General features: G+C 40.0%; 2 protein-coding genes and 1 long non-coding RNA gene across 5 annotated transcripts; 1 reads left to right on the top strand and 2 right to left on the bottom strand.

The window, feature by feature from the left end:
- Nucleotides 1–135: 135 nt before the first annotated feature.
- LOC124397155 lies at nt 136–16629 on the bottom strand. Its single transcript, XR_006927892.1, has 2 exons — nt 16594–16629; nt 136–1277 (listed from the first exon to the last, which is right to left on the bottom strand). It is a non-coding gene; the product is annotated as an uncharacterized LOC124397155 (long non-coding RNA).
- pigq (phosphatidylinositol glycan anchor biosynthesis, class Q) lies at nt 1418–9476 on the bottom strand. 3 transcript variants are annotated; one of them, XM_046866671.1, is made up of 11 exons: nt 9390–9476; nt 7002–7700; nt 5704–5835; nt 5485–5605; nt 4651–4777; nt 4316–4469; nt 3387–3498; nt 3141–3221; nt 2915–3029; nt 2381–2442; nt 1418–2118 (listed from the first exon to the last, which is right to left on the bottom strand). In XM_046866671.1, the coding sequence occupies exons 2-11, from the start codon at nt 7661–7663 to the stop codon at nt 1966–1968; spliced, it is 1719 nt and encodes a 572-aa protein (XP_046722627.1). In that variant the 5' UTR covers nt 7664–7700; nt 9390–9476; the 3' UTR covers nt 1418–1965. The 3 variants fall into 3 exon arrangements, with proteins under 3 accessions (XP_046722627.1, XP_046722626.1, XP_046722628.1); XM_046866670.1 differs by lacking the exon at nt 9390–9476 and adding an exon at nt 7973–8262; XM_046866672.1 differs by lacking the exon at nt 9390–9476 and adding an exon at nt 8164–8249.
- A 249-nt stretch (nt 16630–16878) lies between the features above and the next one.
- socs1a (suppressor of cytokine signaling 1a) lies at nt 16879–18930 on the top strand. The gene is made up of 2 exons (XM_046866675.1): nt 16879–17051; nt 18037–18930. Exon 2 carries the CDS (start codon nt 18116–18118, stop codon nt 18674–18676), a length of 561 nt encoding a protein of 186 aa, XP_046722631.1. The 5' UTR covers nt 16879–17051; nt 18037–18115; the 3' UTR covers nt 18677–18930.
- The last annotated feature ends 8037 nt before the right edge of the window (nt 18931–26967 follow it).

Raw genomic sequence — 26967 nt, 5'->3', positions numbered from 1 at the left:
TGGTGTCTAGATCAGTCATTCGGCGTTGTCATAGAAACCTCTTATCTTTACCTGATTTTTGTACCTTATTGTAAACGGTGTGTGTGTGTGTGTGTGTTCATGAATAAATGGATAATCAGGAATCATCAAGGAGGATCTGTCTGCAAGTCGCAACAATCCGACATCGTTTATTATAATGAAAAGAAAAAATAAATGAGATTTTTAAAGAAGATTTGTTTTTATGAAATAAATCACAAGGCAAAAATGTGTCATCTGTCAAGTGTAGGTGGGAGAAAAATGACGATAAGCCAAAGACTCGACTCTTAAGTAAGCTGAGTCGAATGATTTGACTCAGTGAAAGAAACTGGAATACCCACCTCTATTGTTAGGACAAAAAAATACAATGAAAAAAAAAAAAACAGTTTTAGGTCATGTAGATGGAGAGAGAGAAGGGGAGAGAGAAAGAAAGAAAAAGACAAGCAGATAGACCAACATAGATGTACAGAAAGAGACAAACATATTAGAAGATATATAGAGATACAGACACATAAGTAGACCAATGGTGCTGTTTGTATAGGCCTGAAATTAACACACAATATTTAGTCTCATTTACTGTATTTCCACATCATTTATTTTTTTTTATAATTAGATTCTAAACACAAATTCCTGAAATTAGTTTCGGGCGAATTTAGATCTGACAGAGTCACGTAAGAAGATGCAGGAATTATAGCAAAATAAATCCTACATCAATTAATGAATGCAGAAACAGAAAGTCTGATATTATGCTACAGATAAAATAACACTTTATTAAAAGAAAGAAAGAAGATAAATTCCTGATTTCCACCAGACACTTTCCACATGACAGCTGGAGAGGTCTTTGAGGCCCATAAGAGGGCAAAGGTCACACAGGGAGTGTTAAAGCGCACACACACACACACACACACACACTCCAAATAGGAGATTAAAAATGGTAATTGCTTTGTGAAGTCCTCGTGCCTGGACCATGTCTGGATTACTGAAACAGGAGCATCTCATGGGACATGAAGGGACATCTGGAGCACTATTCTCAAACACACAAACATCTAGCGATGAGGTTCTAATGGCTTCAATTTAAAAAGCGGAGCCTCGCTGCCTCATAATCATCGTGTTGATGAAATAGGAGTTTTTATTTAATTCAATACTGTGGAAGTGGAAACTGTCTGCGCTCGCTGAGTTGAGGAGAACAGCAACAGAGCGCAGGAATGACAACTAAAAGCTTTTATTGGCACCACACTTATATACACACACACACACACACACTGCCAAATGAAAATCTCTCTCACACACACACACACACACACACACACACACACACACACACACACACACACACACACACACTTTTTGCGTCTGGTTCCTCTCAAGGTTTTCTTCCTCTTATTCTTACATTCTGTAAAGCTGCTTTGAGACAGTGTTTATTGTCGAAAGCTCTACAGAAAAAGTACGAGTGTGTAAATGGCATTTAGAGGTAAATCAGTGTATGAACGAATGTCTCAGGTGAAGGCAACAGTATTGGTCACTTTGTTTCATTAGATACACATCAGCCTTATTATCACTATAGTCATTTATAAACTACTGAGAAACATGAGAATGTGTTTCTCTTCTACGTGTTAATTAGAACAGCTGACTGCTAAAACTGGCACCTTTTATATATTTATAAAAATACCAAAAAGGCAAAAGCATATCATTAATAATAAATCAATAATTTAGTAAATAAATCGATCAAGATTTAGATTTTTGTAATGTATTAAGACAAAATATATTAATCAGTAGCGTCTGAGTGTCTGAGTAAGAAATACCGGACTGTTCAGTTCCTTAAAGAATACAGACGCCGTCTGACTCAGGAAGGAAGAAAGTGGGCAGCGTGTGGGCAGGCTGGTCACGGGGGCACGGGGGCGTGGGGTTGGGGGGGAGTGAAGTTGAGCTCGGGAGTGTCTCAGGTGCGTTTTAATCAGTCTTTGTGCTCTTCTGCCTCCAGGGGTAAATGAGTTCTCCGACAAACAGCTTCTTAACCAAAGTGAGCCACGAGTCTCTGGACGAACAGCTGGACGTCTCGGTGCGGTAACACTGCAGCACCGAACTGCACTGCAGAGGGTTAATCTGTACACACACACACACACACACACACACACACACACACACACACACACACACACACATTAATTATAGATACAGATAGACAGAGAGATGGAGACAGAGAGACAGAGACAAAGAGAGAGAGAGAGAGACAGAGAGAGATATCTGTCTGTCTGTCTGTCTGTCTGTCCATCCGTCTGTCCTAAACATCATCTATACCTGAGGTATATGCAGGTGAACATAAATATGAGTGAGGAGAATGAAGAACAGTGTGTAGGCCTTTTACCTCCATCAGCAGGTGAAGTGGAGCACCAGGTTCTTCATGCAGGACACAGAATTTTACTCCCTCTGAAACACACGCAGACATGCAAAGCAGTGTACTTTAGTTTCAGTTGATCAGGTGTGATGATGACGTGCAGGTGTGTACGTGCTTCATATTTGCTGTGCAGGTGTGTAGATAAATGTGCAGGTATATAAATGTTGCAGGTGTGTAGAGCTAGTGTGTAGATGTTGTGCAGGTGTGTAGAGTTAGTGTGTAGATGTTGTGCAGGTGTGTAGATGTTGTGTAGATGTTGTGCAGGTGTGTAGATAAATGTGCAGGTATATAAATGTTGCATAGATGTTCTGCAGGTGTGTAGCGCTAGTGTGTAGATGTTGCGTAGATGTTGTGCAGGTGTGTAGAGTTAGTGTGTAGATGTTGTGCAGGTGTGTAGATGTTGCGTAGATGTTGTGCAGGTGTATAGCTGATGTGCAGATATATAGATGTCGTGTATATGTTGTGCAGGTGTGTAGATGTTGCGTAGATGTTAGCGAGACCCACCAGCCAGTCTGTATGGCCTGCAGATGCGCAGCCCCAGGGCGAACAGAGGGAAGGAGTTAATGAAGTCTACACTGAGGTGGATCAGACCCTGGAACGTCACCACCACCAGCCTCAGCTACAAACACATCAAAGCAACAACAGCACTCATAAGACCACCGACTCCACCACCATCAGAGCTTCATGAATTAAACACACGTTTCCTCCTGCATCAATGGCTTTCACTCACCAGAGTAAAGACCAGGTAATATAGCGCGGTGGTGGGGAGCAGAAACAACAGGATGGTGAAGAGCAAAGTCCCAAGAAACAACTGCAGAATAATAATAAATAAAAACACAGATTAAAAGATAAAAGTGGTCCGACACACAGAACATCCATGTGTAGTATCAGTGTTCCACCTGAAGCTCCATTAAACAAAAATGGAAATAAAACGAATATTCCATCATCCTTCACACTTGGACCAGGCGCATGATACCTGGTCAAGGTCGTAAGAGCAGGAGTCCACGCGCTGTCGCAGGACGTTCCACTTCTTCCCACGGAAAAGCCTCCAGAGAGACGACAGGCCGTAGATCTTCAGACAGTAGAGCCTGCAGAGACACAGACGGCTTGTGTTGTGTCCATCCAAAACAAGTGGAGTCTTTAAAAAGCTGAACAGAATGCTGAAGGATCACGATATTGTGTTTCTGGAACAACGTGTAAAATTTATATACTGTTCAATTGTTCAATATAAACAACACCTGAGCATTGGTCTGTGCTTCTTTTTGAACTTATCATTCCAAAATGTAGTCCCTATTTGCTTTAATAACCTCCACTCTTCTGGGAAGATGTTTCTCCAGATTTTGTGGAGATCTGTGCTTACTCAGCCATAAGGACGTGTGTTAGTAAAGTCAGGTAGTGATGTAGGTGAGTTGACGAGCCCTGTCCTTGTTCTACAGCAGGAGATCTTCCACACCTTCCAACCTATGAAACGCAGATCTTCATAGAGATCTTTATAGCTCTTTATCTACAGGGTTCCTGTCATGCAGGAACATGTTTGGGTCTATTAGCTCAAGTGAAGGCGAAATTGTATGCTACGGCATCCAAAGACCTCCTGTGTTTCTCCAGCTTTGTGGTAACACTTTGAAGAAGAACCACATATGGTTGGAAAAGTCAGGGTGTCCCAATACTTTTGTCCATATAGTTTATACTTTCATGCTAAAAAACAAACAAACAAACAAACAACTAAAAACAGATGCTGCCCTCTGCTGGTAAAATAACAAAATGAAAATGTCCAAATGGTCCACAGTTCACAAAAAACACGAGTCAGATTTTATTTTAGACATAGTGTCTTCCTATACCATCTCCTTCTATGTGATATGATGTTATGATGACAGGTTACGCAGACATCGTGATGGCGGTCCTTACCGAGCTCCGTACACGTAAAAGCAGTAGATGTGGAAGGTCAGAAGCGCTACAATGTCCGACAGCACAGAAAGGGCAAAGGTCAAACCCAGGCAGGCAGAGAGTCCGACGTACCACAGGATCATTTCAATGAAAGGAGACATCAGACGGATGTAACCTGAGTATGCAAAAAAAATTAATAAACAGCAGAAATAAATGACTGAACATGAGATCAGACTGCAGTGTGAAATTCTAATGAAATGAAACCTTTTTCACCTCATGCTCTATCCAGTAACACATTAACACTTTACACTGAAAGAGCAGATTAAGTTTTTAGTGAAACGATGGCCATCACTCACTGATCCACAGATGGATGTGGTAGAGGAAAAATTTCCCCAGGACCTCATCTAGAGCGCGATTCATCTTCAGTCCAGCGGGGGCACCCATGAGCCACTCCAGCAGGTTCTGCAGCTCCTTGGCTACGTGCTGGAAAGCAAACACAACAGCTTTCTCTGTTTCTGTTCCACACAGCATCATGTTTATATTATCTCTAGAGTTCATTCAGAGCTGCAGGAGAACCTGTACATTCTGCTCTTAATAACATCAGACGTATGATGAGTAATAACGGTACACACGCTGAATTATACAGTGTGTAGGACATTAGTGTTCATTTAATGTAACTGGTACATATGTGAAGGTTGGGTGGAGGCCACACCTCCTACGTTGTAAACGAAAGGTTAGAAGACCACGCCTCCTTCGTTATAAGAGACAGGTTAGGAGGCCACACCTCTATTGTAAGCGATAAATCGGTAAACCACACCTCCTTCTTTGTAAGCGTTAGGTTAGTAGGCCACACCTTCTTCGCTTTGTGTGACAGGTTAAGAGGCCACACCTCTCAACAGCGTAAAACGCCACACCTGTCCTTCATTGTAGGAAAATATGTAGAGGTCACACCTCCTTCAGTATGAGTGAAGGACAAATAGGCCACACCCCCTTGACCATGACCCAAAGTTAAACAGGCCACAAGGCTTTCACACTGACTGGCAGGTGATCTGATACACTACACCGCAGTCAATAAACCCAGTCGTGTATCATAAAGGCAGGATTTCTGATTGAGGTGTAAACCTCAGGTGTACAGGTGTGTCACCATGCAGTATACTTTGTGTAAGTGTGTGTGTGTAAACAGTACTCACATCAGCAGCCGGTACTAAAGTGTTAGCGAGGTAGCTGATACGGTTCTCTCTGTAGAGCCACGAGATCAGCAGCAGTCCCAGAGCTGTGTCCACAAAGAAGGACACGAAAATGTTCGCTTTTCTACAGAGGAAAAATAAAACACACCACACTGCTGCAAACTCGCCCTTCTCCGATCAAACTCAAATAATAAACATCACACACGAGCTTCAGTCTCGTACCTCATGAACTCCATGTGCGTCGTGGCCTTGCTGGTTGAGAAGACGGTTTGGAATTGCTCCGTCCTGTATCCTACCTGAACGCAGGTGGACAACTTGCTCGACATGAAGCGCACCGGCCAAATATTCAGCACCCTACAAATAAAAACAGGGTCAACCTTCGCAACATACTTCACTATAAAACTTCATGAGAGCGGCATAGGATGCCATGGGATCATAAGATTAAAGGTCTGAAAGTTTTCAAAGTGGCTTCAAGACATGTATTAATCATAGAATTACACTGACACCAAAAAAAATAAAATTCTTTTGCAAAAAATAAATTTAAATGTTTTTTGGTTTTCGTCTCCTTTTTTTATTTCGTGTTGATTATATTGGGCCGGAAATAAGATCCACCCAAGGCTGGAACAGAGACGCTCAAAAATAATAAATACATGTAATTATTTAGTATTCAAATATAAATTTTTTATAAAAAAGTAAAAGATTAAACAAAGCAATAAGAAAATGAGCTCTGCCCCCTGCTGGAACACAAAAACATTATTAGTTAGCGTTAGTTAGTAGTTACTTACCACTGGAATCAATCGGAGGTTAAAATTCAGAGGCTTGTCGATTTTTTTTTATAAATTTTTATTTGACTTTTTAAACTACTGATCTGCATATAATGCAGCAGACCACAAACTGTTTTCAGTGAGGGCCACGTAATTGTTCATTTCTTAAATAGGGTCGGTAACAGAAAATGCCATGAGCCGGAGTGACCTGCAGTTTTATTGTGGAGATTTTATTATGATTTTAAATGCATTTATTTCGCCTCCTAATGCTGGATTAGTTTATTATGTTCTGAACTGTACAGACAAATGAACGTCACTTTTCAAGAGATTTATCACGTATTGAAACTGCGTGATTACTATCATGATGTTATTTCATATTTATTGCTATTGAAATCAAAACATTTACTTCTTTATGCATGTGGTTAGTGGGTGAATGTAATAAATAATAATGACTGTCGTTAGGGATTTTTGTTGATAGTGATTAGTTCCAGGGTTCAACTATCGGTGCCTCGACCTCTTTTAATAACTAAGAGACATTAAACGAGTAAAAATGTCAAAATATGTCTCTGGCATTGTCCAGAGGGCCGTAGTTTGGGGACCCCTGATGTAGTGTCCAGTTAATCTGTGGTGTATTCCAATATATTTGTAATTATAACATCTACACTGCTGCTGCTCACACACACACACACACACACACACACACACACACACACACACACACACACACACACAGTAGATCCACTAATCCAGACTCACCTGAAGCTGCACAGCCATTTCCACCAGCGCACCAGTAAGGTGAGGAGCATGCAGACGGGGACGGACGCTTGTTTGATCAGCTCCACGAGGATGCTCGCCTCCCTGCCGTCCGACTGCCAGTGGGTCAACTTCAGCGGCCCGTCGTCGTATTTGTCGAAGAGGAAGAGCGGCTCGCTCTGGGAAACGGTGTGAAAAACGGCACGCAGCTCCGAAGACTTCACATCAGCACCGTTCTCTTGGACGGGATGAAGCTGCGAGAGCATGACCTTCCTCTGATCGTAGTGAACGAAGATGATTTCGTGTTCCTCGTCTCCGGCCGCGTGTCCGTTTTTATGCACCACCTCGCAAGCGAAGCCTTTCTTGCCAGGCTCGCGGCTCAGCTGCAGCCAGCGAGAGTGAGAGAAGATGGTACTGAGGTCCTTCAAGAACTCGTCCATGTCTTTCTGGCTGTCCTTGGAGAAGCTCCACGAGCCCAGAATGGTCAGATCCACCTGAGTCTGGCTGTGCAGCTCGCTCAGGTACTTCTTCACCTGGCCGGGTATGAAAGGGTAGTGAATGACGGCGAGCACCACGGCCGAGTCCTGGCCCGGGATCCAGCGTCCTACGAGAAGACCGCTGTCGGCCATATTGCAGCATCGTGGGAAGAAGATCTTCAACACCATGACTGCACTTTACTGAAAATTTATCTCAAAACAAAACCTGTCAATAAAACACAGTCAGTTTAGAGATTTCTGAAGTGCATGAGTGAATAAAGTGAAAGTATTTACACCTGGGCATCAGTTAAAACCTGCAGCTCAGAGGTTTCATTAGTAAGCTGCTGATTTGGATGTTAATACCGTGAAATCGTACAAAGTATCGTAAAGTATCGTTAAAAAAAATCACATCACACCACTAATTAAAGAGATGATTTTTTTAAATCTATTGTTGTTGTTTTTTTTATTACAATAAATTTTACTTCAAAGACAAATGACCTCTTTGTGTCCTTCACATACTGGATCCTGCAACCGTTTCTATAGAAACCACACGCCTCCGGAAAACCGTCCTGGATTTTGACAGTTGACTTTCTAATATACTACAATTATCCAACATTTACATTCTCAAATCTCACATTCACACACAAATATCTATCACAATAAAGAGTTAAATAATGTAACAATCTTATTTATCTGGCATGCTAACTAGCGAGCTAACTTTCTATCAGTTCACTCGACAACAGCTACACATGCTAGCTACGATACGATGTAATACAGAGAAGGTAGAAAAGCTGCGTCCCAAATATATCTCAATTCTCCCTAGTGCGCACTAGAGCTAGGGCGGAAAAGATATCACTCATACCCTACATAGTAGACCTACTTAAAAAACACGGAGATATTTTGAGCTTTTTAATTTAGAGGGTGTCCCTTTGAAAAACCGACGGAAGAAACAATAGATGTCAAAACTTTAGTTCCGGAAAAGTTTGGATGGGATTTAATTTGGAATAAAAGTGAATTAAAAACAAAATTAACAAAACACAATACTGCGCAAAAGTTTGGAGATAAAAAAAATACTTTATTATTATTATTATTATTATTATTATTATTAATATTATGTTGTCATAATGAAGCAGTGTACTTTCACCACCAAAATGATAATATAATTTACATAAAATTAGGAATTTTTTCATAATGAAAAGAAAACATTTACTTTTAAAGCTGAGACGATTTTGGATAAAAGATTAGCAAAATTATTATCTGGATTGAAATTTTAGTTCAAATAATTCACAGAAGAAAAATCCAAATTAAGCATCAATCCTTCTAGATTCACTTTTACACAGTTTTTGAAGGAACTCAGCAGGTAGGCTGTTCCAAACATCTTGGAGAACCAAGCACAGATCTTCTGTTGATGATGGCTCCTCAAATCGTTCTTTCTCTTGTAATCCCAGATGGACTCGATGATGTTAAATTCAGGATACTTTTACTTCCAGCCGTCATGTTGATTTGATTTGGATTTCTCTCTTTTGTTTCATTTTGCTTTCTTTATTGTTCATTAAAAGCATTTTCAGTTTACGGCATTTTTTTCACACCTGAATAAAACTTTTGCACAAAACTGTACGTATCAGATAAAACCTCGAAATGAATTTTCACTTCGAATCATTTCTGCTGTTCTTTTATATTTCACTTCAGCTTTACATGTAAATGTTTTCTTCTCATTCTGAAGAAATTCTTTAATTCATATCTTAAAATTGAAGTGGGAGAAGTAAAATACACAGCTTTATTATGACCTACAAAATATAACATTTAATACACAATAAACAATTTATCATCTAAAACGCTTCAAAATGCTGATTATATAATAATAATAATAATAATAATAATTTCATAGTATTTCATAATATAATTATATACTTACTTGTGTTCAGTCAAGTCTCCAGCAGTTACTCTCTGCTCTAAGAAAGTTAAATGACACCGCAGAAAGAAAAACCCGCTCTTTTCTTCCTAAAAACAACAACAACAACAAAAGAAAAACCGTTTATTTTCAGTGATAAGACCTGCAGGAGATAAGAGTGGAGACTCCACACACACGTGGTTTGTAGAATGGACAGTTGTGTTTGGGTGTGTACACATATCTCTCACTGTGGAGGTTAACCAAAGATAGGAGTTTTCAATTCACTTATTCACGGTTATATGTGAACAATGACAAAAAAAGTGTATGGATTACTCTGTGTAATTACTCATTCATTATAACCGTTAAATACAAGTAATTCTGACACTGATGATAATCCCAGTAGGTTTTTATAATAGTTATAATAAGATCAGATTAAATGTAGAATTAGAGATATATTGTAAACTCTTTAGCTTCATCTTTAGTGTAAATTTTAATGTATATTTTAATATTTAACGTCTTTTCAACCAATAACATTAAAAAGCAGAACATTTCCACCAGGACTCCAATTGGATGCAAATATAAGGAGAAATGCGTCAATTTGACCAGTAGATGGCGCTGAAAAACAGGATTTGTGAGACTTTGGTTGAATTTTTCTGCTGAAATCATATTTTATTTATCATCAAAAAGCCAATTGATTAATTAGTTAATTAAGTTGTTAATGAACGATCTTTAAAATAATGAGCAATTATTCATATGGCAGATGTGTGTCTCTTGCGCTACCATTTGCCCCATTCTCACTTGCCCTATACCTCATTCTCTATCCTGTCTCATTATATTTATTATATTTATTATTAATCATGTATAATTACTCCATGATCTGATTTATTCACTACCTGCACTTTTTACTTACATTTACGCCATTTCTCAGATGTCCTTATCCAGAGCGACTTACATCCATCTCATTTATACAACTGAGCACTTATGGAGATAAGGGCCACACTCAGGGGCCCAGGACTGGTAGAATGGTGTGGCTAAGATTAGGATTTGAACTCATGACCTTTAGCTCTAAAGTCTAATGCCTTAACCACTAAGTCCCCATCCTCCTTTTTATACAATATATAATTCTTTCTATGTACACACGTGTGTGTGTGTGTGTGTGTGTGTGTGTGTGTGTGTGTGTCAGGAAATGTCCACAGAGGAACAAGTGAACATTGCGCTTATAGGACACGTCTCCAGCACACAGAATTCAGTCAAGCTAACAGCATGAATGTTCAAAAAATAATAATAAAATATTTATATTAATAACTTATCGACGTGTGATTTTTATTTGGACCCTTCTGTGGATCTTCGGGTTCCAAGGCGCATTGAAATCCTTGATGGATCGTTTGGACTTGCATAATAAAAAGCCATGACTACATCATTTCACTTTCAGTGTGTGTGTGTGTGTGTGTGTGTGTGTGTGTGTGTGTGTGTGTGTGTTTACTCCCTGTTTTATCTAACAGGAAAAAAAGCGAGAGAACCTGAAGGTCATGTATTGAACGTTAAATCCTGTAACACTGCTGTTTGTAGTAAAAACCAGGAAGAGGGTTTCCAGAAAATGGTTCCTTCGAGTAAAACTACAATATGAGGAAATGAGCTGGAGAAGAAATCGGAATAGAAAATGCTGAGAGAAATGTGCGGGAAATTATTTATTACATGTGATCGAGAATTCTGGATGGCGATTGGTCGGAAGGTGATGATCAGTTTTCCGAGGCAGCAGCTCACACAAGCGGAATCGAAACATTTCTCCTCAAAAGCGTTGGTGTTCCGTGAAGAAGGGATGTTTAAACACAAAGGGAAGGAGTCTCTAGTGACATTTGTAAAGTGGTAAGATTAGAATTTCACAGTAATAAGAACAATAAGATGAAGGAGAAGAAAAAGAAAGACAGACTGTGGGAGACGAAGAAAAAAGAACAACTCCAGACTGTTTATAGCTGCTATAAAGTCATTCATTGTAACTACTACAAACTAAAAAATTCTTGACTCACTGCTGAGGTGCGAGAGGACAGAAGACACTGAGGGACACTGAAGAAGACAACTTCAGGCAGTGGTAACAGTGACTCTGCTTTATCACGCCATCAGTGTTAGCTACTTCGCAAGGGCTTTATGAAAAAATATAAGCCGTCATGTAAACAAGAAGTTCTCGGTAAAATGTATGAAATGTCACAGCACAATCATCCCAACTTCCTGTCTCTCAGTGTGTCTACAAAGTTTCAGAACATCGAGGGTCATGAGCTGATGTGTTTTTATTGGTGACTAGCAGAAGTGGTCATGTGGCTTAGAGACACACTTCCTGTATTTCCTGTAACGTCCCTGTAATAGGATTGTCTCGTCTCGTCTTGTCTCTTTAAATTCCTGGAAAGACATTTATTTACACAAACACCTGAATTTCTCTGAACCCTTCTTCCTGTTGTGCTTTCAGAAAGAAAGAGAGAGAGAGAGAGAGAGAGAGAGAGAGAGAGAGAGAGAGAGAGAGTGTGGGGGGGGTTTGTTTATAAGCCTGAATGTTCTCATTATGGAAAGAGAACAATGAAATAAATGATCATTAACCTGATATCAAGTCTTTTCACTCAGTCTCTATTCTCAGACGTCTCTCTCAATCTCTTCTCTCGGTCCCCTTTCTTAGATTGCTTTCACAGACTGCTTTTTAGTTATTCTTCCTCTCAGACTTCTCACCCAGTCTCTTCTCTCAGACTTCTCACCCAGTTTCTTCTCTCAGACTTCTCACCCAGTCTCTTCTCTCAGACTTCTCACCCAGTTTCTTCTCTCAGACTTCTTACCCAGTCTCTTCTCTCAGACTTCTCCCACTCTCTTCTCTCAGACTTCTTACCCAGTCTCTTCTCTCAGACTTCTTACCCAGTCTCTTCTCTCAGACTTCTCACCCAGTCTCTTCTCTCAGACTTCTCCCAGTCTCTTCTCTCAGACATCTCCCAGTCTCTTCTCTTAGTCTCTTCTCTTAGACCTCTCCCGGTCTCTTCTCTCAGACATCTCCCAGTCTCTTCTCCCACTCTCTTCTCTCAGACTTCTCACCCAGTCTCTTCTTTTAGACTTCTTACCCAGTCTCTTCTCTCAGACTTCTCACCCAGTCTCTTCTCTCAGACTTCTCCCAGTCTCTTCTCTCAGACATCTCCCAGTCTCTTCTCTTAGTCTCTTCTCTTAGACCTCTCCCGGTCTCTTCTTTCAGACTTCTCCGAGTCTCTTCTCTCAGACTTCTCACATTTTCTTCTCTCAGACTTCTCTCAATCTCTTCTCTCAGTCTTCTCCCAGTCTCTTCTCTCAGACTTCTCCCAGTCTCTTCTCTCAGTCCTCATTTTCAGATTCCTTTTGCAGACTGCTCTATCAGCCTCCTCTCTCAACTCACTCTCTCAGATTGCTCTTTGAACTTCTCTCCAAGTCTCCTTTCTCAGTTTCCTTTTTTCAGACTTTCTTTCTCAGTCTCTTTTCTCAGACCTTTCTTCAGATTTCTCACTCGATCTTCTTTCTCAGACTTCGCTCTCAGTCTCATCTCCATTTTATCTCTCAGACTTCGCTCTCAGTCTCCTCTCTCTCTCTCTCAGTCTACTCAACCCTTTTCGAAGTCCCTCTTTAAAAGAGCGTAATCTTCCTGAGTGCTTTTCCTCTGTAGAACAGTAAAGAGTTCACTAAACGCTCTGAACAACGATTCTATGAATAAACTGCAATCACGTCTTTTCCTATAAGAAACAGCTCTAAATACTTTACAAGGTTTGTTTTAAAGACCTCCTCTTTAGAAAGATCTTCAGTAGATCCTGATGGAATCCAACACACTGATAAGAGACTTAATGGATTTATTTGCATTGTGATCAGCGTTTGCTGTAATTTAACTGGATTGAGTCGCTTCATAATGCGATCGTGAGCTGGTAAAATAGCGCCAGCTGGTGTTTGCAGGCTGTAACATCATAAACTTGAGCAACCAATTAAAGACATAATTCAATTTGGTGATGTATTTGTTTACTTCTACAGAGATCTGATTCCTTGTGTTTATTGTATTGCAAAACATTTACGTTTATGGCTTTTGGCAGATGCCGTTATCCAGAGAGACTTACATTTATCTCATTCTTTAATACATATTAGCAGCTATGGAATTAAGGGCCTTGCTCAGGGGCCCCGTGCGGCTGGAATTTTAACTAATGACCTTCAGATCCAAAGTTCAACTCTTTAACCACTGAGTGATTATTGCACCTTGATTGAATTATGTTAATTACACTTATATTTATAATAATTTATAGTTACTAGAAATAAAACGTAAAAGCAGCACAGTAGGACAGTGAGGCAGGTGGCGTGGTTGTGGAGAAGGAACACTTTTTGTGAAAGTGATAGAAAATTAATTTCAAGGCATCGAGTCGACTTAAAAGAAACAGCAGACTGAGGTCGAGTTCTAAAAGTCACCTAAACAGCCATTTGTCATTCCAATGTCATTACTGAGACGCTGAGTGGGGAGAAGTTCGAGATAAGAAAGCAGTGACGTGGCTTTTATGGTTTGAGTTGTAGGTAGGTCATGTGACTTGTGGGAATTTTGTCGAATATGAAAGTGAGTGAAGACACAGACGAAGAACTGAATCCAGTTCTTATCACTGCATTCTAACCTACACATCCTTCTGTGGTGCTTTTATGAAATTCTCGGAAAGTCTTTAGGCAATTTCTTAAAAACTGGACAGAGGGCATGTTTAAACGCATGAACACTTATACAGTGATGTTTTGCTCATTTGCAGGATTCACCAAAATCAAAGTTGGCCAATGGTTTTAAATGTAGTTTTACAGCAATAGTTAGTTGATGGATTGTGGGAAATAAAAATAATACTCTCGTTATAAAAAAAAAAAAAAAACGTTTTTCCAACAATAAAAGTCCATAATGGCAGACAATGGAAATGAGTGTTTTATTTTTAACTTAATTTCAGACATGATATTTGTTATTACGTATAAACGTGCGCAGTGATCATGTAAGCCGGGTTACTGTGCTGTGTATATACTACGTGGACATGCTTGTGTGGAGAACATAAACACTGTCCAGAAATGAAACTAACATCTGTTCTCATCGAGGCATGTTTAGGGACTGTGTGGTGACATGACACTGTGATCTCCACACGACCCCCTGCACATTCCTGCATTCTCTCTCAGAAGGTATTAAACAGGTAATAAATCCCTTATGAGCCCCTTCGACTACTGACACTGATTAGTTATAAGAATAATGGAAGGGTCTTTGAGGGGAACCTGAGAGGAACAGGAATGACTGCGCTATGAAAGAGCAGCATCTGCTGGCAGGCTGGAGAACACCAAGGTCACTTTCACTTTCACTTTCCTGTAAAACAACTGTGAAATTGTAAGAGATACACACACACCACACACAGTGCATGTATATACATACACATGCACACACACATTTTTACACAGTGACCTAATAACCATGTTTAATTACGTATTTGGGTCAATATGCTCCTATATAAGGTTTATAAGTTTACAGTAAAAGGTCCTATTGAGAACTTTTTACTGGGATTTTCACTGGACTGGATAATAATAATAATAATAATAATAATAATAATAATAATAATAATAATGCAAAAAAGAAAACAGTATTAGTAGAAAGCGTAGTTGAAGAACATCTCCAAACTTGTGTTCTTTACGGACAAAACAATCCTGTAACCTATGTGATATTATATCATTACAAACGTCCTATCTTCTAAACCTTAGCGAGAACATACCTCAAAAATTATACTCTCTAATCAGACATAATTCAATGTTTTAACTGCAGAATACATCTGATTACAAACAACTGCACACGTCTACTAAGATGCAAAACAAAAGTATTCAGTATTATAATGCACAAAATCACAAAAATCCCAATTTCCCCAAAAGGACCCATTTGCTTAGAAGTGAACCTCAAGCTCAGAGGAACTGCAGTTACTCATGCGCTACTTATCGTGATATAATCTCATCTGCCATATGTGAAATAGGAAAAAAAAAAAAGAAATGGTCCGTCCCACCGTGCGGTAAACATGAGCATTTCTGAGAAACTCTTACAGAAATGAAAGTTTGCTGTATGCAGTAGAGCAGCTTGACTCAAACTGACTGGAGATGTGTGTGTGTGTGTGTGTGTGTGTGTGTGTGTGTGTGTGTGTGTGCTGGTTGTGCTGGTGTGTATGGCATTTCAGTTTCACAATGAAATCATTGTTAGGAGCAGCTGTCCAAGGGAACAATCTACACGCGGATACACGTCCTTATGCACACCTCGAGGCTCGTCTCACTGCGTGCCTCACCAAGTCGATAATTAACCCCGTGTGTAACTCTACCCTGTTTGGGTGGAGGCGTTTTTCAACGTATTATATATATATATAGACCAGACGTCTCTGTAGTCGTTGCAGCACGTTTAGGTGTTATAATGCAACAGTCTGGCAACATGGCACAGTGTAAACTGCAGAAAACTTTCCTGCACCAACATCTGCACTGATACGATCATAGGATCAAGTTTGTGCACACTCCATACGTGCACACACACACACACACACACACACACACACACACACAAACAAACAGAAACATACACTATACATCCAAAAGTATGTGCTTGTAAAACTTCATGTGTTTGCTGGAGCTCCACTGATATGCTTTTTGCAGCATGGCTGTGAGGATTCATGTTCATTCTGATACAAGAAGCTCTGTGCAGGACACTCAAGTTCTTCCACACTAAACTTTAAAAACCATAAGGAACTTCTTCATGGAGCTTGGGTTGTGTACAGAGGTGTTATGCTTGTTTTGGGCCTTGACGTGTTTTTGTAATACTGTAGTGTACAAAGAGGATGTAATGATATGGATGTCAGGGTGCACATACTTATGGGTATATAAAGAATGGACCTAAATATATACACACACACACACACACACACACACACATACATACATACATACATGCATACATCACACACACATATACACACATTTATTCATGCAGAAGTACATGTTATTATTTTTTTCTGGATGTTACCTCTAGCTTTCTGTACACACACACACACACACACACACACACGCGCATGCATAAGTACATAACATGCTGTTTTTTCCCTGTTCTAGCTTTACACACACACACGCGCGCGCACACACACACACATTTATGCATGCATAAATACATAGAATGATCATTTTTATTTTCTGCATGCTTACCTGTCCTACCTATCACCACACACACACACACACACACACACACACACACACACTTGGTACACTCGGTTGTCACGGTAACCAGAGCTCGCGTGTTGACACACAGTGTGTGGTGCACTGCGGTTTGAAGAAGCCTCACGATTTCAGAGAAGAGCTTAAAGCTAAAGCGAAAGCAAACTTTCCGGGAAATGCAGAGTGTGTGTGTGTGTGTGTGAGTGAGTGAGTGAGCGCGCGCGTGTGTGTGTGTATGAGGGAGGGAGGTCTGGAAGGAGGGCGGGTTTGAAGCTCATGTCTCTATAAAAACACCAGACTGCGCCGGGCCTGAGCTTGATTCATGTGATGAACATTGAGGAGCAGAGCGGAGCTCAGGCTTCGTGTCAATGGAATTAATTGAGCGCGGTGTGGAGTTTATTCCCTGCCCGAACAGACGCCATGTTTGCCCGCTGTCCTGCTCTTTGTTCCACGCTGTGCTGAACGGTAAGACGCTCCACTGGATCCTTCTATTCAATTACTTTTAATTTCACTCCCAAATCCCTGCTCTTCCACCCGCCTATACAGATCTAATGAAAGCCGTGTGTGTGTGTGTGTGTGTGTGTGTGTGTGTGTGTGTGTCTCGAATTTGCACCCAGTCTCTTGTCTAATCTGGTCTAATCTCTCTGTAAACTCTAATCCAAATTAATAGTTTACTGAGTATTAAAAGGGGTCGAGTTTCACAGCAGGGTTTTTTTTCTATTCACTGGGAATACAGCATGTTCTCCTGCAAGTTCCTGGAAAACCCTTTGGGGAGCTCCTCCTGGAATTTCACGAAACCTAAACCTCAGAAACGTCAATACTTACACCTAAAGTGTTCTCTTTCACGGTTTTTTCTTCTGATGATTGACTTTTCTAAGTCTGGTTCTTTTACCGAACTGTAAACCCAGAAGTTGAAATGTTAGATCTTTGTGAGATGTTCCGACAGCAAACTTTATCTCTGGTCATGCCCCTTTTGTGTTCATTCTGACATGAACTTCAGGTCAGATGGTCACTGGACAGAATGTTCTATTAGTCTTACAGTGTATTAAAAAAGGCAATTAAACATGAGAATTAGAGAGTTGAGGATGCTGGAGACACGTCTAGAGGGAAACCATAAAATTTGGAAGAAGATGAAGTTGTATTTTAGTGTAATTATAATTCCTGACCTCTAGCAAGCATCTGAACCACAGGGATGTTCCATATCTCTGTTTCATGATGGTCATATTCAAAAGCTCAGAAATGTCATTGGATCCAAATCAGATCCTTTCCATTTCCAGTGTAATGAGGAACTCCTGCAGAAGATATGAAACCTAAGGAAACAGAAACTAAGCGCTCAGATATGTAAATTATTCAAATAGAAAAATGCGTATCCATGATGCTGATCCATGTCTGATTTTCCGTCTTTGGAAGTGTATAACGTTTGTTTTCTCTTCTCTTTTCCACCCATCAGACCTCATGATCCTCGCCTAGATGACCTTTATGAACCTACACTATGGAAGACCGCGCCAGGAGCTGGTCTTCCCTGTAGGATGGTAGCGCACGGCGCCGTGGAAGACACGTCAGGCACTTCAGCGGACCGCCGAGCCCCGCCCCCGCGCCCCGAAAACCGTACGCACTTCCGCTCGTTCAAGAGCGAGAGCGACTTCAAGGCCATCGTCGAGACCACGTTGATGCTGGAGGAGAGTGGATTCTACTGGGGGCCCATGACAGTCGAAGAGGCCCACCACAAGCTCAGGAAGGAACCCGTGGGAACGTTCCTGATCCGGGACAGTCAACAGAAGGACGTTTTCTTTACGCTAAGCTACAGAGCTTTGATGGGTCCCAACAGCATTCGGATAAACTTCCAGAACTCGTGCTTCAGTCTCACGGGGAGCAAGGAGACGTTCAAGAATCTCTTCCACCTGCTGGAACACTACTCCAGCACGGGAAAGAAGACCCTGCAGCGGCCGTACAGGAAGCAGCGCGTACGATCGCTGCAGGAACTCTGCCGCAAACGGATTATCGAAACATCTGGAGCGCAGGCTATCGATGAACTTCCGGTCAATCCCGTCGTCAAAGACTTCCTCCGCTCTTTTCCGTATCGGCTCTGAAGGCTCGGACGCATTAAAGCACCGCTGTGGGATTATGCTGGTCATACTTGACGGCTGCAAACAGGCACTTTGTAGCACATTTCGGGAAGACTTGAACGAGTTCAAAGTTTACATCATGGTTGAATGTTTACACTATCATGCAGAGAGTCCCGGGGCTTCCTGTGATTTTATTTTTGCTATGCAAAAAGCTATATTTCTTTATCAGTATTTTTATAAAAGTAATAAATGTATTTTTAAACAATTAAAAACACAAATCTGGCACTTTTTTTCTTGGGTTTCAGTCACCGGCGGTGGGGGAAAGGGGGGGTGGGGGACGTCAGAGCGTTTCTTTAGGCTTCATACAAAGTCATTGGGAATCGTACTTTCACTTTACAGCTTCTGGAAGATCTTTTAGGATCGCTGCCAGGGATTCCAGGAAGCTTTTATTCTTCCCAAAAGAAACACTAAAACCTTCATGTTTTTATAGAGACTAACAGATTATCTGTTCAATCTCGAGGGTTAGGTCTTGTGTAGATTTTCATTGAGTTAAATACATTTCAGAACACCACGATGGGTTCCATGGCTGAACCTTTCATTATATTAACATCTCAAGTGAATTACATCTGTATTCCAATCCCTTCCTAATAATTTCGCCGCTCAGATCTGGCGCTTCCTAAGAATGAGGAAATGTTCTCTGTGGCTTTTTTTTTTTTTTTAAACCAACCTTGTCATCTAGATTACGTCTCTCGATGTACCTGAATGTTCCTGAAATGACACGTGCTAGACTGACTCATTCGGGTAGAAGCAGGGTTGGGGGCGGAGCTACGATGACCGTAAACTCTTCATGGTTTAGAGACACATTTACAAGAAACAGAGGGCGGGCGGAGCCTGTTAAGGAACACACACACACACACACACACACCACACTACACAAATATACACACAGTGTGAATAAATTGCTTTACTCAGAAAGTGAGTAAGATTGAGATAAGGCTTTGTGTCTTGGGTGTTGCTGTACCGTAAACTGTAGAGGGGCACTGGGAATAGCGCCTGACGCAGGAGGAACTGATTTCTTTTGCTGAGATACGTTTGACTTGCACATAAAGCAGGGTTTGAAAAGCAAAAAAATATATAGTAATAATTATACTTTTTGCTTACATTTGTGGGTCTACAGTAAAATAGTTTGTACTAAAGATTTCTCTAAAATAAATATACTTTTTATTTATATATAGAATTTAATAAAATGTAATTTACAGCTTGTAGAAAATTTAAAAATGACTGAATTTTAAAATAAATATTTATATAAATTGATATTTATATAAATAAGTTTTTGGGTTATACAACATTTTTAACAAGGTGTATAATAAATATTTATTAAATCTTTTATATATATCATTTTTTTTTAATTATCAAAGATTTTTTTATACTTGTTCTAGATTTTTTTCGAGCTATTTTATCCTCTCGTTTCCTCCCAAACTATTCTGCCTTTCACAACTCAACCCTTCACATCATTTTTCATGCATAATCCTGATTTATTTTCTAAAACTCGAGATGGTCTCACATACAGCTTCTTCACAGAATGACACTGTTAGAATTTCTTGTGACTCATGAATGAGTTCTTGAAAGCTTCCTGCTGCTTCTCCTTTTTTTTTTTTTTTCTTTTTTTTTTGAATCACCACACTATCTTGAAAGCGTAAGTGCTTACTGAGAAGCACCCCGGGGTGAAACCAAGTGTGGTGGCCCATGACGGAAATCAGCTCTCGAGAACAAAGCAGCTGTGAGTTATCTTTTTTGAATCTTTCAGGGTCTGGATGGGTCTCTTCTGAAGAAGAGAATGTGAGAGTTCTGGTGAAAGATTTTTAGGCGAAGAGCAGCTTCAGATGAAAGGATGCGCACGACCGGGTTTTAATTTAACACTCGTCGGATTTTATTTCTGAGTATAATCAGATAAAACCGTGGAACGCGGCTAATCTCGAAGCTGCAGATACTCGCAAGCTTTTCTGCAGATGCCACGAAAAAAAAACAAAAAAAAAAAACAGGTCAAGTAGAGTTAATGGAATTAAATAAAAAATGTTTAAGAAGAACAGCTTGTTATAATATGCAAAATTCAATGTGTTGATTAGAAATGTGTTCAGTACACAGATTTTCCGGTGAAACATTACAAGGACGAATACAAGACACAGTTGATGTAAGAAAAAAAAAAAAAAGTTTTGTTTAATTGAATTGAGTTGTAATCGAAAACAAAATCTACGTTAAATTTGTATCTTATCTTCAGTTCCAAGTTTGACATTTTGTAGGGGGTGTGTGTGTGTGTGTGTGTGTGTGTGTGTGTGTGTGTGTGTGAGCGCTAAAGGCATCACTCTACCTGCTCAGTGTGAAGAAAATACATGAAAGTGCAAAATCACTTCCAGGAAAGGAGACCACTGTGTTTCCCTGAACAAGCTTCAACACACAATACATTCTTACACACACACACACACACACACACACATTAGGGAACTGTTATGCAGCTGATGATCACCTGATTATCTAAAAAACGATCAAATCTATTTGACACGAACATGTTAAAGCTCACAAGCACAACTAGCGCCGCTGCGTGCTGAATTCTGATTGGTCAGAAGGTCTTGACTGTTTTTTTTTTATCATGGCAGCTACACAAGCTGTACAGGATTTTCCATCTGTTTGTAGCTGCTTTAGTGCAAGTGATGAAAAATTGGAGAAAGAATTATATAAGAACCGTTTATAACCCTGCTACGAAGCTTCATTCTCACGCAACACAGAGGTTGTTCAGATCTTTATTATCTCTAGGTATCACCTACGTTGGATACTACAGAAAACGTTTCTGGTACACACACACACACACACACACACACACACACACTATAAATAACAATATATATAAAAAGCACTTCTGTGGAATGTTCAACGTGCTTTATAGGAACTTTTTAACAGTCAGTTCAAACTCAGCATGAAGTTTAAATAGCTGTATTTTCACACACACACACACACACACACACACACACACAGAGCAGTAGTTGACTCACACTTTGACACTGTAACCTCTTTTCTCCATTTGCACAAAACCACAACTGAAGACCCCTCGGGATTAGTACTTTTCACGTAACTATATTTTACACCATAGGGTGAATTCCAGGAAGGTAACACAGGCCACCATCTTCCAGTTTCATTTTGCCCGCAAGAAAAGCGGTTTAGTCCTTTTATCAGCATGCACACAAAAAAGCCCTACAGCAGGAGTTCAGAAGGTTCTCAGGTTCTCAGGCACATCGCGTTCCCCTCGCGTTCCCCTCGCGCTCTCGTCCAGGACTGAAAGTGGCGCGGTTACATCATTTTCTAAATGATGACGACGTGACGCCGCTTCACAGCTTCGGTCTGCTCAGCACCTGGTTTACACACTTTTTCACAGCATCACTTTACCGAACATGACGCACTTATATCATTTTAAACCCTTTGATCTGAGCATCCGAGGCCTGAAACAGGAAGTGGCAAGAAGAAGTTGTTGTTTTTAGTAACGTGTAAACGCGTACAACGAGGGGTTAAACGTCTGCTAATAGAAAGTAGCAGATCAGATCGACCAGTGGTGATTGGAATCTACTGGCCCTTTTTAATCTCTGACCAAAACCTCCCAAAAACACACATGAAGAAGTCTGGACTTTCTTACAAATGTCTTACTGCTGTTTATGGCACTTGAACTCACAATCTTCAAAAATGGTGCCAGTTCAATCGGATATGGCGCGACGTAATCTGTCCTTTTACACACGTGTCATTATGGGGAAGGATCTTCATGTGTTTCAATTTTGAATTGGATGCAGATGAGAGGTGAGCTTTTATAAAGCACTGTTAGATCTGGTTTTCCTGGTCGGACGGCTACAACAGCATTTCTGAAAGGAAATTCAGGACTGTTGTAATTCTCCCTGGAAGACGGCATCATCAACCAATGAGCTAAAACCCTGGCAGAAGTCAAAGTCTACAAAGTCTTAAATCATCTGTTCACTGGCAAAAAAAAAGACAGCGAACAGGAACGTTGTTAATGGAAGATCATCACAAAGGAACTGAAAAAACCAACAACTGGAGCATGTTTCTTCATTAAAACTGCTGTTTCACTATATGTAAATGATCTGTGGACAAATGAGACAAAAGAAGAAAGATCTCGACGGCGTATGGAGCATGTTGGCTCAGTCCAGGGTTTGGACGCCTTGCAGTCACTGATAGAATTCCAGCAAGACATTTAACAAAAGAACATTATGTCCATGGCCTTCTGGAGTTCTGACCATAACCCCATTAATATTCTACAGCACCAACTAAACACCTGAAGAGCTTCTCGAGGAACACGTACCAAAAACGTGGATTAACAGAGAGTTTTGTCTCAGTCGGATGAACAGCTTGAGGAAATTTGTGTTGCTGCTAAAACAAGGATCTATTAAATTAATGGGTTTACTTCCTTTTTCCAGTCTGTGCTTAAGAAGTACTACCTTGTGTGTGTGTGTGTGTGTGTGTGTGTGTGTGTGTGTGTGTGTGTGTGTGTGTGTGTGTGAGTTATTCAGGTTGTTTGTCTATTTTTGTGATAATGATATGTAATTGTGTAAATTATAACCCGTGCGTGAACCTGCGTAAGTGCCACCTGCATGTACAGAAAAATGATCACGTCTATAAGAGTTTCGAGTTTGTTGTTGTTTATATACAGCTGAGAGAAAATAAAAACTTTTTTTTTTGCATTGTTTACTGTAAACGTGTGTCGAAACGTACGTAACACGCACATATACAATTCAGACAAAAGTACCGAAGCACCCGACTTTTGTCCCGCACACAATTCTATCGTACGTCTTTTGATGCACCATAAAACTTTCCTCCGAGACCCAAACCTGTTCCAGCATGACACTAAGCCATCTCCATGAAGATACACGAGTTGGAGTGGGAGATCTCCTGCTAATGAGCTCTGACCTCAACCCTATCAAAACACCTCCATGACACAAAGCCAGCACCATGAACATGTGCTTTACATGGGTTTGGAGTGGAAGATCTTCTACTACAGAGGTCTATAACTGAAGAAAAGCTTTGGGATGAATGTTTCATGCTGACTGCACCCTCAGGCCTCCTCACTACATCAGTACTTTAATAACGGCCTTGTGCCCGAACAAAATCCCACATGAATCTTCACAAATTCTAGTGGAACATCTAAGAGCCAATGGGGACTCAATGTGGAATGGGATGTTCAAAAAGAGGCAAATCTAATGGTCTACAATGTGTCTACAAACTTCTGGCTTCTCAGTTTTCGGAGTAGTTTAAATGATAATTCCAGGTTTACTGGAGAACCTTTACTGGAGGTAAGAAAAAAAACACCTCCAGTAAAGTTTGTTGGTGTAACAACAGACGTAATGGACATGATTTTGTCCCGAGACGCATTCGCATCCTTTCGCTCCACACCACGAACGAACAAACTCAAGACGTGACAAAAAGAACACAACGCTCACAAGATCGCAGGGTAAAGAAACACGGAGTCTCGGAGGGTCACGTAAACAACAGTCGCGTCCAACACGAGCCTCTTTTTCATCGTCAGCATGGCGTGTTGTTTGTGTTACGGACAGGAGATTACAATCTCACCACAGAGAAGAAGGTTCATGGGAATGTAACGGAGTTCACGTGTCCAGTCTGAACACACTTCTCAGCTGTGAACATTCAGGTTTAGATTCAGTTTTGCTGCAGCAAATCACAAGTTTTATGTATTTAAATTCCCTCGATTGAATTTGTTGTTGTTTTTGAATCTAAATCGATCCCAATCCCAGGAGGAAAAAAAAGGTTTATTCAGCATTAGCAAAAGGAGTCTCAAGTGTCTGGGGGTTTTGTACATCTTCAGGACGCTTTCTCAGTAATCTTACTCTTATTCCAGAAAGAGAATAACGAGAAGCTGATGAGTCTTTAAAACTGCTAGAATGTAAGTGAGAACAGGAACTAGAGGTTGTTCTATCAACATTCTGCACACTATCAATGTCTTCCTTTTTATTTTTTTTTAAATTAAGAAGAATGAGAACCATGAAGGGAAGACGGGACACCACACACTTCTTTGCTGTGGTTCAAGGAAACCTAGTGCACACAAGCCCTGTTCTTTCTTCAACTATTTTCTTCTCTCTTAGTTCTCAGAACACCACTTGTAGGTTTTTCTCGCAATCTCACTTTTTCCTGGAACAGAACCAGCTCTGAGTCACGCAGCCCAGTGTTTGGATCTCGATTTATAATATCAAATCACCGATTCAGATTCCAAAGAATGGAGATGATTACGATCTTGACCTGCTCAGATGATGTACTCGAGTCTACATTAACACTCCCAGGCTAGGAGAGATGCAATACTAGTGAAGATCTCTAATTTCTCCATAAACATGTGGTAAAGGCAGTTCATCAGGGCCGTGATAAGAGCACATCATCAGAAAGCACACTGCTTACATGATCAAATTCGGTTTGTTTTTTTTGTTTACTTTTGACTAACAGGAAACGAAATGCCAAAGCTGTGGAGCAGAAATACAGTCAGGTTCAGTTTTTAGTTAAAAATGCTTAGTTTGAATTAATAATTTGCATCATAATCATGAAATCTTCCATTACACCGCATATTAAAAAATGCAAAAACTCAGCAAAATATGTTTATTCTCTGTTTTTGCAACCTCAGCTGGAAACTTTAAAGAAGGCTTTCCACCTACTTTTCTGTTTTCTGCTCTGTATGCAAATTAGGTGTCATTATAATATATACATATATGCACCAGTTTTTTTTTTCTTTCAAAACAAGCTGCATTTTTAAAGCATGTTAATTCCTATTGTTGTCTGTGTGTAGATTCACTGGGACACTCGACTTTCCCACCCATATGTGGTTCTTCCCCAAACGGTTACCCACAACGTCTCTGGATGCTGTAGCATGAAATGTTTTCTTTGCTTGAACACAGAGACCCAAACCTGTTCCAACATGACAATGCCCCTGTGCACAAGCAAACTCTGAGAAGATCTGCTTTCCATGGGTTGGAAGTGTGTAGAAGATCTTCTGCTCTACCCCTATTTAGGATGAATGTAAATGCTGACTGCACCCAAGGTCTCCTCACCTACTTCAGATCCTGACTTATAAATATATAGCTCATTATAACAGCTAATGAGGAGAAAATCGTTGTTGGGATGTTTGAAAAAGCACACAATCTGACAGTCTTATGGTCCACAAACTTTTGTCAGAACGATGGACCTCATTTTCGCAATAAAACTTTAAAACTGAATATGTTCCTTTTAAAAGTGTACACAGGCTGATTTATATTACATTTCAATTCTTTAAAAATAATCCAGATTTTTTATTTTGACACTTTACAGTCTTGTTTGAGTAAATAAACAAATATAAATACATAAAAAGCTTGAATAAAGAAATATATCATGTATCAACTGGTAAAAATGAGCAAATATTTGTTCTTGTTTTATTTACTGTTTTTGATTTTAAATACAATCAGTTTGGACTTTTTTTTTTTTTTTTAAATACTTTTAATATATTATTTCTAATTTATAAAACTAGTTTAATTATCTTAAGGGACATTTTATTTGCTATACTAGCAAGAGTTTTCCAGAAGAATACTAATAGTAAGAAGAAAAACACACTCTGTAAATGCTGTAATCTGAAAGAAAAAGTAAAAACCTTTTTTCCAGTAATTTTTTTCCTCCTGTTCATGGGTGGTGTCCTGTTAGGTTCCTCTATAAATAAAGCTTTGTGTGCACATGGTATTGTTTTTTTTAGTACAAGCCCAAAGCTCTAATACTTCACGAGCTTTAACGTCTTTTATTGTGTAAAACCAGAAACCAGAAACATAAAAGATTTTCCCTTTTCTTTCCTGCTTGGAAGTGGGATCTGCCCATATGAATTTCCTTTAAGTGTAACAATAACATTGTATACATGAGACCAGGCGTGTTTAAACCCGTCTCTGCGAACGGAGTCATTTCACTTCCTGCCTGGTTGCTTTTAATTGCTTTTTTATCGATGACATTCTTTCCCTGAATGGGAAGAGATGCAGGATCTGACTTTGTGTTCCAATATTTTTTAAACATATCCTTGTTTGTTTGCCAAATGATGAGCTGTTCCAGGGTGTAGGTGGAGGCTCAGGGATTAAGACTCTGTTACTGATCAGAAGGTCAGGGGTTCAAACCGTAGCTCTTGGGGCCCCAGAGCAAGGTTTTTAACCCTCAGTGCTCCAGGGGCACAGTATCATCGCTTCACTCTGACCTCAGACGAGATATGTGAAAAAAGAATAAGTATAAATGATGTACAAAACACCTTTTTG

Source organism: Silurus meridionalis, chromosome 14 (genome assembly GCF_014805685.1).
Source record: "Silurus meridionalis isolate SWU-2019-XX chromosome 14, ASM1480568v1, whole genome shotgun sequence".
Taxonomy (NCBI): domain Eukaryota; kingdom Metazoa; phylum Chordata; class Actinopteri; order Siluriformes; family Siluridae; genus Silurus; species Silurus meridionalis.
This window is presented reverse-complemented; position numbering and strand designations above follow the sequence as displayed.